This window comes from Notamacropus eugenii, chromosome 3 (assembly GCF_028372415.1).
Source record: "Notamacropus eugenii isolate mMacEug1 chromosome 3, mMacEug1.pri_v2, whole genome shotgun sequence".
Lineage (NCBI taxonomy): Eukaryota > Metazoa > Chordata > Mammalia > Diprotodontia > Macropodidae > Notamacropus > Notamacropus eugenii.
This window is the reverse complement of record NC_092874.1, coordinates 292935098-292949342: the sequence shown is the minus strand read 5'-3', so window position 1 is coordinate 292949342 and position 14245 is coordinate 292935098. Positions and strand designations below refer to the sequence as shown.

Below are 14245 nucleotides of genomic sequence, written 5' to 3'. Positions count from 1 at the left end.
GCTGCCAACAGATTTGGGTTAGAAATGGAGAGGTCTATGAGGACAACTCAGCCAAGTTCCTGAAATTATAAAAGCGTGATTATCCATAAGGAACTTGGGCTTATTGAGCAATGTGAGCTATGTACAGGAACAGTGGAGACAGTGTGACATGACTGTGACCAACAAATGACCTGGTGGCTAGAACCATACGCCAGAGGGGACAGATTCCCCAAACTCCAAATACAAATCTCTGGACACTCTGGGGGAATGAAACCATTATCCCAGACTGCTGTCCACGGTTACCAGGATATTTAATAGATGTCACTATACTAAGTGCTCACAGACTCCGAGTTACGAGGAAGCAAAAAGTCTTCAAAATTCAGAGGCCTGTCAGAAGAACTAAAAGTCATGTGGGCAACATATCAATGCTGTCATCCTATCTGCTGCTGAAGTTGTCCCAAGGATGCTTTCAGAGCCCACAGGCGAAAAGTATGCATACTAAAACTTTTACTTACTTGTGGAACATGAAGTATGAAACAGAGCATTAAGTATAAAAGAAAAAGAGATTCATTACCTGTCCAAGGACTGTTTCTAAGTGTCATTGTAAAACAAAGGAGAACAGTATGAAATATTAAGGATAATGAAGGTGAATAGTAGAATAAACATTTTATAGCACCTATTATATGCTGGAAAATGTGCTAAGCAAATTACACATGTTATCCCATTTGATCCTCACAATAACCTTGGGAGGTGGGTGTTATTATTAGTCCCATTTTTACAGAAAAGGAAACTAAGGCAGGCAGGTTATGTGACTTGCTCAGTATCACACACCTGGTAAGTGCTTGAGGCCGGATTTGAACTCTGGTCTTCCTGACTCCAGGTCCAGCACTCTATCCACTGTGCCACTTCCTAGCTGCCCTAAGGCATAGTGATGATGATGAAGGGGAGGAAGAAGTAGAAGAAGAAAGTGATGAGTGCAATATTTTCAGGGAATAACTAGTACTAAAAAAATATTAGGGGAGCAATGATGTGGCTCTGAGGGTGGTGGCAGTAGGAGTGAAGAGGAGAGTATGAATTTGGAGAAATATTAAGGTAGAATTGATATAATAGCAACTGATGTAATGAGGTGAGGGAACTATTTAAAATGACTCCAAGGTTTTCATTCTGGGTGATTTGAATGATGACAGTCCTATTGACTGGGGCAGGGTAATTGGGTAGAGAAGCAGATCTTGGGGAAAACGATGAGTTCAGTTTTGGATACATTGAGTTAAAATGCCAGTGGAACATTTAGGTGGAGATATCCAGCAGGCAAATAGAAATCTCTGGCTAGAAGAGATAGGAGCCAAATATATAGATCTGGGAGTCATCTGCTCCCAATGCATCCCAAGTGATCATTGAAGCCCTGGGCTTGTATCTTGTCTATTCTAGCTCCAGCCTTCCCTTTCATCATTATTTTACATCCCCCTCTTGCATGCACTCTACAGTCCAGCCAAGCAGCTTGTCTTGCTGTTCTCCAGACACTGTCCTACATGTCCCACCTCCATGCTTTGGCATAGGCTGTTCTTTCTCACCTCTGCCTCTGCTTCCTTCAGTTCCTTCAAAGTTCAGCTCAAATGCTAGCACCATGAGCCTTTTCCAGAGGCCCTCCCTGGCAGCACCTCCTCCCCCTTGAAAACGACCTTGCATTATTTTGCACATACTTACATGTACATAGCTTGCCTTGCTTTTTAGAATCTAAATGCCTTGAATGCATGGTCTTAATTCACTTTTGTCTTTGTATTCCCAACCCCTAGCATGTGGTGTGTGTTCATCCTTCTTTGCCGAAGAAGACCGTGCCCATCGGAGAAATGATGACATGACTTGCACTTGACTTTGTTTTGAGGGAGGGAGGGCTGTGCAGGTCACCAGCCTCACTTCTCCTCCAGAAGGTGCTTAATAAATGCTATTTGGTTGATTAGTTGGTGACCCTCAGTTTCTTTATCCGTAAAATGAGGCAGTTGAACTGGGTGATGTCTGAGGTCATTTCCAGCTCTGAATCCTGTGATAGGTTCTTGAATGACAACTGATGGTTTGAACCAGTTCATCCTATATTTTGGATCCTTTAAGTGCATCACTTTTGCACTTGTACACATGGAAACCTGTCTGCCTCTTTCCTGCCCACTCTATCAGCTTTAAAAGATCTTCCTTCATTTATCCCCATCTGCTTGATTTTCCTTTACCCAGGAGAGTTTCATGCCATCTGCAGAACTGGAGACTTCACTGTGTGTTCCTTCTCTACTTACAGAAATGTTAAATCGCTTATAAAAATGATAAATAATGCCAGTCCTCGCCCTGGTGTCTTAGGAAGGACATTGTTTATTGTTTATTCTTCACTATTGCAAGAAGTATTTGTTTATCCTTGCCTTTTGTTTCCTTTTTCTGAATCAGTTCCCTATCCATGGCTGTCCAGTTCCTCCAGTCTCTTGGTGGTTCATTTTGAGGGTAGACCTTTGCTGGAAGCTGTAGATGCAGTGCATTGACTACATTAACTGGTTCCCTTTCATCCACATACTTACCTATCCTCTTGAAGTACACTAGTGTATCAGAACCAGGTTAAAATGTAATTGGAAATATTTAACAAAGTAAATAAAAGTACAACAAAATATAGGCAACATTACATTTTAAAACTAAATGAAACTGTTACCCACAGGGATCCTTATGTATAGTTTGACCCCCACCCCCCCAATTTCTCTTTCACACCACTGCTCTAACATATGATGGTGAACCTTATTTTTTTTTTAGAACCAAAATTACAAATTCATTTGGCAGTATTTTCAGACATTGTGTGGCCAAGAGAAAATTTGTAAAGAGATAGTAAAAAAAAAAAAAAAAAAAAAAAGGGTGCATGCCTACTTTTGTTATTGTTCAGTCACATCCAAACTCTTCATGACCCCATTTGTGTTCTCTTGACAAAGATACTGGAGTGGTTTGCCATTTTCTTCTCCAGTTCATTTTACAGGTGAGGAAACTGAGACAGGCAAGGTTAAATGACTTGCCCAGGGTCGCCCAGCTATTAAATGTCTGAATCTGAATTTAAACTGAGGTCTTCCTGCTTTGTAGGTTCAAGGGGTTGTGGTGGTAAAAGAACAAGCATTTATTAAACTCCCACTATATGCAAAGCGCTGTGCTAAGTACTTGGCATATATTCCATCTGATCCTCAGAACAACCCTGTGAACCACCCCCGTTTTACAGTGGAGGAAATTGAGGCAGACAAAAGTTAAATGATTTCTTCAGGGTTGCACAGTTAGCAAGTTGTTAGAAGCTGAACTCAAATTCAGGTTTTACCACATACACACACACACACACACACACACACACACACACTAACACTTATATGGCACCTACCATATGCCAGACATTTTGCTAAATACTTCATAAATACCGTCTCGTTTGATTCTCACAACAACCCAGACAGACAGGTGCTGCCACCATCCCCACTTCTCAGATGAAGAAACTGAGGCAAGTAGCATCTACATGATTTGCCCAGGATCGCCCAGGCAGCAGGTCTTCCAGACTCCAGTGCAGCACTCTGTCCATTGTACTACCTACCTGCCTGTAAGTGTGTATGTGTGTGTTTGTACATGTGTATAAATACATTAAGTCCATAATTTTGCTGAAGGAATCTTTTAGGAACAATAAGATACTCCATATTGAAATTACTGAACTTAATTGAAATTTTATTTTCTCTGAAGAAATATATTTTTTCCATGAAAACTTTTATTGTAATTTCCACCTGCACTATTCGCACATAAAATAATCCAACAGCTGGACTCAGATTGTCTATGAACCCATAACTAGTTTGACCAATTAAATTATAGACTGCTTTGCCTGCTTTTTTCAAACAAATTAACTAATCCAGTCAAGTGATTGAGGCAGTTAGGTTTGTGTAGATACAGCAGAAGAGAAACAGTCCTTCATGTTAACGTCCTGTCAGGACTGTTTTGGGGAAGAGCAACGAGCACCAGATATCCCCAGCATTTAGGGTCACTGAGCTGACTGTTTTCTGACCTTAATGTCCAGGTTTGACATGACGTTTTAGTTACCCTTCTGCCTCTGATCTCCAGGAAGAGGTCGTGTGCTTGAGACAGTGAGAAGAGTACTAGATTTGGAGTCAGGGAACCTGTCAGTTATTCCTGCTTGTCTGACATCAGGTGAGGTAGAGAAGCCACCTGGGCCTTAGTTCTCTCATCTTTCAAATGAGGGTGTTGGACTAGATATCCTCCATGCTTCTAGCCAATGAGAAACTTTTGTAGAAATTGTGTGTCCTTACCTTACTGATTTATGTTTGGCAGAGTGTTCAGTGAATCTGCCCTTTATCACAACATCTAAGCACCTTACCTCGCAGGGCAAGTTAAGATTCACTGCTCTATCATTGCTAGATCACATTTGTTTCCAAATGTGATGAAGTAGAAAAATCACTGGATCTAGAATCATAGAATGACCTCGGTTCAAAGTTCACCTGTGTAACCTCGGACAAATCACTTAAATTCCCTGATTCTCAGGTTCTTCAGCTGTACAGTGGAAGGAGGTTGATGTTAGATGTCTGAAGTCCCTTCCAGCCCAATGTCCATGATGCTCTGTCTGCTAGTCTTTCAATACAGAGCCCATTTGAAATGCCAGATTATGGGTTTTGGCCAGCAGTTATCCATGAGGACATAAAGAACTTTACGTATTATGACAATGAATTAGAGCAAGGGATTTTATTTTCTAAATATTTGGCTATTTGCAATTGAATCTGCATCTGCTCTACTTAGAAATTTTAGCATAGAAAAGCTTGATTAAATGGAATTCATCTACCTTGGAGTCCTTAAATAACCAGACAGTTTGTTTTTCCATTCTACTTTTATGGAAGAGATGGACAATAAATGATAGATTTGCCAGTGTCATGGATTTATTTTTTTAAAGTGACTTGTTGGATAGTTAGTCAGCACTTACTCAACTCATCCCTATACTTTATGTATCCCCAGTATTCCATCCAGTGAGAAGCAACCCTTAAAATTATATTCCCAGGCCTGTCAAAATCCTGAATTGGTAGGATAAAAACTCTTTGTTGGCCAGGAGTTTTCACTTTTGTCTTTGTATTCCTAGCAGTTACTGGCACATAATAAGTGTTTAATTGATTGATTGATTAGAACTTAGAGAGAGAATCCTCAGTTAACTCAAAATTTCAGGTAAGTAAGAGAGAAATCCTTCCCCAAACACTGAGATATTGAGATTTTCTCAAGCAGCTTTTCCTTCAGAAGCAGTTGATAAGGGGATGGGGACATAGTCAGCAAATATTACTAACACATTACTAATCTCTGCTGATGCAAAGAAAGGCAGAATCAGTCCCTTGCCCTCTAGGAACTCACTTTTGAGTCTCCCACTTTCTACCAGACAGGTATCACTCTAATTGGCCCAGTTGTACTACCAGTTGGCAGGGGGCTTTGGTCTGCTCCTGGAGACTCACCCATGTTGGTGCTGGCCTACTCAGTGGAGACACCTAATCAGCTTGAGTCCACTGGGCCTCAGAACTCTGGAGCTCACAGAAGTCATCCGCCTCCACCTCCCCAGGAGCCAGGGTTACAGGATGGCCCACCAGGCTGAGTTGCAACTTCCATTGTAATTGGGTAGGCAACATGCAGACAGCTATGTATATATGTACAAGGTATAGACAGTATAAATGAGAGATAATTAACAGAAAGAGAGCAGTAATGAGGAGTTTGCTTTATTTATGTAGATGGTAGTATTTTAACTGGGATTTCAAGGAAACCCAAAGATAGAGGAAAGCTCCAGACATGGGGATAAGAAGAAAATGCAGTGAGAAGAATGGGAAGGACTAAGCATTTATACAATACCTCTTCTGTTCTGAGTATTGTGCTGAACACAGAGTGTCATAGAATGAGAAAATAATGCCTTTTGAGAGGAACATCAAGATCATTATTGCTGGTTCATGGAAGTCTGTAGATGGAAGGAAAGACTTGGAAAAGGAAGATGGGGTCAAGTTATTAAGGTTATAAGAAGGCTTTAAAAGCTGGAGGATTTTATATTTGATCATGGAGGGAATAGAGAACTACTGGAGATTATTAAATGGAGTCATATGGTAGACTTGTGTTTTAGGAATATCCTTTTGAGAGTTGAGTGGAGGATCGACTGTGTTGGGGAGAAACTTGAAGTAGAGAGACCAACCAGCAGGCTATTGCAGTAATTCAGGTTTGAGCTAATCAAGGTCTCTACCGGTAGTAGCGGCAGTGTCATAGGAGAGAAGTGAGTGCACACATTCAGATTGTCTTTGGGACTGGGAGAGAGTGTGTGTGTGTGTGTGTGTGTATGTGTATGTGTCAAGGCGGATACCTAGGTTTCTGCCAGGGGAGCTGCAAAGTGTTGCCTACCATAGGAAGATGAAAGAAAGGAGGATTTGGGGGGGAAGACAATGAGTTCAGTTTTGCGTATGTTAGTTTAAGATGTCTGTGAGACGTTCAGTTAGGAATGTCTGATGGACAGTTAGTTGGCTATGCCAGACGAAATCAGAGAGGTCAGGGCTGGATAAATAAATCTGAGAATTATCTACAGAGATGATAATTGAATGCACTGGAGCTGATGAGATCACCAAAGAAATAGAAGAGGGGACCCAAAATAGACATCTAGGACCTGGAAGAAGATCCAACAAGGGCAACTCCCTCTCTCTGCTCTGGGCATTCCCCTCTGGCTATCCCACATACCTAGAATACTCTTACTCCTCCCCTCTGACTACTGACCTCTCTGGCTTCCTCTAAGTAATAACTACCATCTCACCTTCTACAGGATGCCTTCCTCAACCCCTCTTAATTCCAGTGCATTATTTCCCATCTATCCTCTCTATAACATGTTTGTACGTATTTGTTTGCATCTTGTCTCTCCTGTTAGATTTAAATTCCTTGAGGGCAGGGATTCTCTTTTGCTGCTTTTTGTATCCCCAGAACTTAACACAGTGCCTGACACATGGTTGATGTTTAATAATGTTTATTGATTGATTTCCAGGCAACTGAGAAACTTCCAGTAACCCTAAGAGAAAAAAGAATGGAAATGGGGATGATAGAAAAGGCAGTCTCCTGGATAGAATGGAATCACACGGGCATTTTGAGGGGTTTGCATGGTTTAGGGTTTTAAAATCACTGTGATACATAGTTCTTTTTCTCTTTCCTGCCCCCCACCCCACTCCTTAGATTTTGGGTTTTTTTTTTAAGTAGGGAAGAATGTACTTAAATCATGCCTACTTTTCCTGTATTCCCTCTTGGGGAGTTTTTAGTCTGTTTTTTTCTCTCAGGATCAGATATACTCCTGCTGCTGTCTATATACACCCCCTTATGCCTTGAATGATCTCTCAGTTAACAATCATTCAAACCCAGTCTTTCTTTCCTTCTTGTTTTGAATGAAATCCACCAGATCTACAGACTCAACCTCAGTGAAAAAATATTTTTTCTTGCTTTGTTATATCACATGCATTTGTATGATCCAATATTCAACCCTAGAAAACTTCTAATCTGTATTTATTACTATTTATTATAAGCTGTTATGTATATTTCTAGTGCTGTGTAATTAATGCCTCTGTACAGATTTACACACGTAAGGAAACACGCCTGCACGTGTACTGTGCTCATGCTCTGTCTCCCTCCCTCCTTCTCTCTCTCTCTCTCTCTCTCTCTCTCTCTCTCTCTTTTTCTCTCTTTCTCTCCCCCTCCCTCTTTCTCTCCCTCCCTCCCTTCCCCCCCTCGCTCTCTCCTACCCTCTTTCTCTCCCTCTCTCCTCTTCCCTCCCTCTTTCTCTCCCATCCCTCCCTCCCCTTCTCTCTCTCCATCCCTCATGCTCTCTACCCTCTCTTTCTTCCCTTCTCTCCGCTTTCTCTTCTCTTTCTCTCTAGACTGCCTCTCCCTAGCAGGCCCCTATGTGTGTTGGAGTTGGAGATGTCAGCCTGCCAGGAGGAGGAGGGGGGAGGAGAAGGAGGTGGGGCCCTGCTCTGATTAATTACCTTAGGCATTCGGGGGTGGGGCTTCCTTCAGCCATCTGCCTGAGATATGGGAGGGAGCTGGAGAAAGAAGGAGGGGGAGAGACTGCCAGAGAGGAAGAGAAAAGAAAGGAAGAAACACTAGCGAAAAAAAGAAAGGAAAGCGGAATAAAGGGAGAGAAACTACCTACCCTCACGGATCCAAGCTGGGGGGGGAGGGGGAGGGGGGGGTGAAAGGAAAATCCGAGGTGGTGCCCAGGGCCCGCCCGACAGCTTGGAAGGGTTGTTTTCTTCCTAGTGTTCTGCCCCATTTGGTTTATGGAGAAAAAGAAAATGGTAACTCAGGTAAGCTTTCTGCTTCCTCCCAGAGCGTCTTTCTCCTTCTCGCCCTTGTCTGATAGGCATGTGGGACCATATGGAGGGCAGTGGGTGGAGGCTGCTGGTAGATCTTCCCTTCTTCCATGAGGCTAGTCTGGGTGGGCTGAGAGAGAGAGGGAGAGAGAGGAAGAGGAGAGTGTGTGTGTGTGTGTGTGTGTGTGTGTGTGTGTGTGTGTGTGTGTGTGTGTGTGTGTGTGTGTGTGTGTGTGTGTGTGCGCGCGTGTGTGCATCCTTCTTTCTCTCCCTTCCCTCTGCTCCATAGCAGATTCCTGTTTCCTGTGCTGTGCAGCTGCAGCTCAGGAAAGACCCTGTGGGGATTTGTCCACCTCTTTGTCTTGGTTCTGAGAGGGAGGGAGAGCGGGACTGCAGAGGTATGGAGGGATTCTTGTAGGCTGCCATGAAACGGGAAAAGGGAGAGATTTCATTTCAAGAATCATGGTGAAATTTGCGTGATGGGGAAAATCAGATTCTGTGTAATGAAATTATGCTGCCTTCATTCTGAAGAGCTTATTGAAAGTCAGGCTTGGAGAGGAGCCGGGCTTATTTTCATAGTGCTGTTACTAGATAAATATTTGAATATGTACTGGTGGGATCATGTTGGTGTAGCTGTGCCACCCAGAGTCTTCATTCCGAACCTGAGGACAGGTGTTTGTGTCTCTCTGACAATCACATTGGCATTAGAAGGTGTGTGAAGGAGACATGGGAGAACCCTAGTATCCCTTAGACTCTGCCAAGTTGTTTTGAATTTTACTGTCTCCTCTCGGACACACACCGAACTGAATACCATCAACGCCCGCCCACTGCCACCGCCCATTCTTCTGGTGACACCCTAAAGTCCAGTCCTTTTTCTTTCTTTATATAGTTTTAGAAATGAGGTTGCGGTTTTGTAAGGAAAGAAAGCCTTCGCAGCATAAATAAGAGACAGATGGCTTTTAAGGCCTGTCTTAACACAGGTTTCCTAACAAGCTTCTGCTTTGTAGGAATATTTCATCATTGGACAAAAATCTTTTTAAGGATTTCGCTATGTTTTGGGGTATTCCTTTCTGTCTTTCTCTTTTCCCCTCTTCTTGAAGTCGCCACCGGAGGGTGAGGCGGGGGGGGGGGGGGGGGGGGGGGAGGGGGGCGCGGAGGGAGGGAGGGGGCGGCCATGGTGGAGGGAGGATATCGCTGTATAGTTGTAGGAGCTGGAATCCTGTTCCGTTAAATGTTATATAATGCCCTGCAGTGCTGTTTGGAAAGAGAAAACCTTTGGGGAATATTCTCTGCCAGGAAAGGAGAGCCTTTGGAATATGTTAATCTTCCTGATGCATATCCTCTTATCTTGAATCTAATTCATTCTTGTTAAATGTTACCTTTTAAAATCTCCCACAAAAGAGGAAACATTTTAAATATTCCTGTGCTAGAGAACATACTACCCACTTCACTCCGGAGCCTCATTTAATTTTCATTAGCTGTCTTTGTAGTAGAGATGGTAACAGCTCTCTCCTTTCTTTGATATTACTGAAGGCTTCTTGACTTTGGGTACTTCTGCCTCATTATTTTCATTACTTAGGACTTCTCATCTGAACTAAGAGGTGTATACACGCGCGCACACACACACATACACACACAGCCATAGAATAGCGTGTATGCATGTACAGGCCATTGCTAGAACACAGTGTCTATGACCTTAACCATCAGTGAGCTTAAAAAACAACCAAGGATGGGGAATGAAGGCAGGGGAGATAGTGGAACCCAAAAAAGACAGTTTAGTGCAAGATTTCTTGATATTGGGGGGGAGGGGGTATCAGACATATTTGGCTGTCTGGAGGTCTTTTGTGGACTCCTTCCCAGAATCATGTTTTTAAATGCATAAAATAAAATGTGTAGGATTACCAAGGAAACATGAACTCCAGGTGAATATAAGTTCCTTTGGGCTTTAGCTGAAGAACAGACCGAAAGAAACTTTGCCCATCCCAAATTTACACATTGGAAAGGAGAAGCTGGTGGATCCTGTGCCTTGTGTGTTTTAGTTGACCTTGAAGCACGATCATGTTAGTGTTTATATTTTGTATGTACACATAGCTTATGCATGTTTTAGTCTGAGCAAGATGGTCCAAATGTGGTTTCCTCTTTTTTGTAGGAGGTATGATACTTCTTGGGCAGAGGAGGGCATGTCCTGATACTGGCCTGCCAGATGAAGGGCTTGCTTGGGACACATTTACAAATAGGATCTGTACTGCACAATTAAGGCTTTTTAGGTTGAATTGTTCATGGAGTCCATTGGGGTCTTATGTGACCAACGTACTATTTTTACTGCATAGCAAGACCAAACCTTTGCATTTACAGATCCCATTATTGTGGGAGCCCCTAGTTTCCCCAGGTTTCTCAGCGGAAGAAGAGGTTCCAACAAATTTCCACAGTATATGGGATAGTGTTTTAGACCTCTGACTGTTTGCTGTGGTCTTCTGCAAAGCCAGTAGTGAACAAGGCCTGTTCTTTCTAAGTGAAGACTGTCCCATAGTTTCATATGAGTATCCAGTATTTTTTATAATGTGTGGTTTTGTGTATAATATGTACATTACTTTTTCGGTATTGGGGGCTTAGGGAACATGGGACATAACATGTAATGTCAGACTTTGATTTACTAGTTTTGCTGAACTCCTTCCTCCCTTACCCCACTCTCCTTTCAAAATTCTTTATTAAAGAATGATTTTCTGGAGGGTGGAAAAGGATAGTTGATGTAGGTGAGCTAAAGAAATGATCATTGAATAGAAACCAGGACTGTTCAGAGGTTATCCAGGCTTGCTGGCAGGACAGATACCTGACCCATGGCAATTTCAATATGACTTTAGGGTCAAGTTTTCTGTTTATTGTATAGTCATAGAATGTCAGCTGGGAAGCGCTTAAAGATATAGTGTCAGAGGAACCTGAGAGATAATCAGGCACCTCATTTTTTTCAAACAGGTAAATTCTATAGGAAGCGTTTCCCCTTTCCCCCTTCTAATATTCAAACATACCAATATAATGCAGATACAAAATCACATCAAACCTCTGCAGGTCTACTAGATTGATAGGGGGGAAAGAAGGTCTTCTCATAGCTGAGTTAAGTAAAAATGAAAAAAAAAAAACAACAAAATAGTTCATAAGAACTTGAGCTCTGATCCATTAATGGTAAATTCTCTGACCTGATTGCCTTCATCCTAAATCAGTGAAAATGAATGAGAAGTCTGCTCCGTGTGGAGTGTGCTAATTGCAGATAAAAGGGAAAGTACTCGGCAGAAAGGGAAAAAAAAATATGTACAGGATGTCTTCGGGATTTTTTTTCTGTCCTCTAATGGAGAGTAAGATTGCTGGTTTCTGTAGAACACAAAGCCCTCCCTTTCTTGGACAGTCTAGTGCCGTGCTGGCATTTTCTTAGGAATCTGTTTCCCATCAGGACTGGGGGGATGGGAGAAGGTGTTCAGAATTGAAGAGAATGGCCAAGGGGTTGCTGTCTCTTTAAGCAGCTGGCTGAGGAAGTCCATGTGGTGGGAGGCAGCTTTGGAGTGTGCGCCGGATCCATTGTTCGCTCTGTCTTCTTTGGAGCCTAAAGGCTTAGGTCTTTCACCTGAGCAGGAGTGTCCCTCTCCCAACCTGGTAGTCGAAGGCAAAGATCCTTCCCCACTTCGATTCCTGTCTCCTCCCACCCCTCCTCCATTTCCATTTGGTTAGAAATCAGGAGTGGTGTACAGTGAGGCTCTTTGCTTACCCTTTCAGGTTCCTGGCATCCTCCTTTCCATTGGTCCTGGGGCTCCTTCAGCAATTCCAGCAGTCTCCATTTTGTGTCCCTACCTCCAGCGTGATCCTAGGCCTCTTCTCTCTTCCCTGGAGCCTTCTCCCCAGCCCCCTTCTCTTGGAAGCTCCAGCCAGCTCCATTTACCTTGGCATGGGTTCCACTCACTGTGTGCTGCCCAGGACTAGGGAAGGTGGTGGAGTTTGTGGCCTGGAGACTAATTTATGTCCTTTACAATGAACCAAAAGCAGCCTCACTTCTTCCAGAGATTCTGTTTCTTTCTGTATTCTCCTCCACTGCCCCACATCTTCTGGGATAACTGTTTCTTTGACAGGGACTTAAAAACAGCTTGTGCTACAGGCCGCCTCATTTTCCTGAAGAGAAGTTCAGAATTCCATAAATGGCGAACTGATGAAATCAAGCTGTTCTCTGACTCATTAAAAACTTCTCCCTCCCTTCCCCTCTTTCTTTGCCCCTTTCCCTCTGCCTCTCCTTTATTCTCTTCTGCATTTACAGTAGAGACCAGGTAAGTTAGGAACCCACTTTGCAACCACTGTTCAAGTTTAGGGGATCCTATCCTATTCCATTCCATCTCCTCCAGCAAATTGCCCCCTTTGTCATCCCCACTCTCTGGGGATTTTCAATTTCTGGCTGCTTCCCTCCTGTCTTATACAAACCTGCCCATGGCTCCTCATGCTCTAAAAAGCCCTCACATCATCCACTTGCCCCCCTGACTTTGGTCTCATATCTCCTGCCTTTTGGAGCTAAACTCCTCAAGAAGGCAGTCTACAATAGGCACCTCTCTTTCCTCTCCTCTCCTCGCCTCTCCTCAGTTACTCCTGATCCCTTGTCAAATCTTTCCTTAGTGACTCTGACACAATCATTCACCCTCTTCTTTTTGATACATTCTTCTTTTGGTTTTTGACACCCCTCTGTCCTGCTGCTTCTCTCTTACCACCTCTCAGTCTCTTGGCTGGATTTCCAGGTTAAGCTGCAACTGTGGGTACCCTGCAGGACTCCATCCTAGGCCCTCCTCTCTGTTCTCACTGTGCAGTTTTACTTGGTGATCTCATTAGTTCCCATGGATTCAATTATCATCTCTATACTGATGATTTTCAGATCTCTTTATCCAGTCCTAATCTCTCTGCTGACCTCCAGTCTCACATCCAGCTGCTTATTAGACATCTTAAACTCAACATGTCTAAAACTGAACTCATCCACTTCCTCCCCGAGCCAACTCCCCCCCTCCATAATTCCCTCTTACTGTTAAGGCACCACCATCCTCCCGGTACCTAGTTGTCATCCTCAACTCCTCATTCTCTCTCACCCCACCCCCACCCGCAATCCAATCTGTTGCCAAGGCCTGCTGGTTTCACCTTTGGAATATCTCTTGCACATTCACTGCTCTTACCTCTGATGATGCAGACTCTCATCTCACGATGTCCACTTTTTGGTCTCCCTGCCATGTCCCTCTCTGCTCTAGACTATCCTTCACTTAGCTGCTAAAGTGATTTTCCTAAGGTACAGATCTGCCCCTGTCAACCCCATTCTCAACAAACTCTCGTGGCTGTCAGTCACCTCCAAAATCAAATATAAAATGTTCATAACCTAGAATTACCCCCTAAACCTCCACCCAACCCTGCCGCACCCCACCCCAGTTCCTCCTTGCTGTTCCTTGAGCAAGATACTCCATCTATTGGCTCTGGGCATTTTAACTGGCTATCTCCATCCCTGGAATGTTCTCCTTCCCCATCTCTGCTTCGTGGCTTCCTTCACATCTCTATCCTACCGTCTACAGGAACCCTTTCACAATCCCTCCGGATTCTCACACCTTTTCTCTGTTGACTATTTCCTATTTATGCTGTCTGGAGCTTGTTAGTATGTACTTGCTTGCCTGTTGTTTCCCCCCATTATATTATATGTATGCCCTCCAGGGGAGAGACTGTCTTTTGACTTTCTTTGCCTGGCACATAGTAGGCACTTATTAAATTTTTATGGACTGACTGAAGGAATGGTAGGTTTGATGATACCAAGGTCATGTCTGCCTTCTTCCTAGTTGCTGGGCACACCTAAGATTTTTATCTTGGCTTCCCTCCCTCTTTATTTTTCCCTGATTAACTGCCACGTCCAA

The 14245-nt window shown here is 43.4% G+C and overlaps 1 protein-coding gene across 33 annotated transcripts in view; it reads left to right on the top strand.

Moving 5' to 3' along the window:
- Window positions 1-14245, top strand: part of RBFOX2 (RNA binding fox-1 homolog 2) — a 313475-nt gene that overhangs the window by 199392 nt on the left and 99838 nt on the right. For 2 of the 33 annotated variants that reach the window (XM_072655918.1, XM_072655917.1), the window contains exon 1: window positions 8041-8327. The exons of 28 other annotated variants lie outside the window; for them this stretch is intronic. In XM_072655918.1, the coding sequence (XP_072512019.1) occupies window positions 8301-8327 (27 nt within the window). In that variant the 5' untranslated portion in view covers window positions 8041-8300. Of the gene's footprint in view, window positions 1-8023; window positions 8328-14245 lie in introns of those variants that run through there. 3 more of the 33 variants (XM_072655920.1, XM_072655921.1, XM_072655919.1) reach the window with 3 other exon arrangements.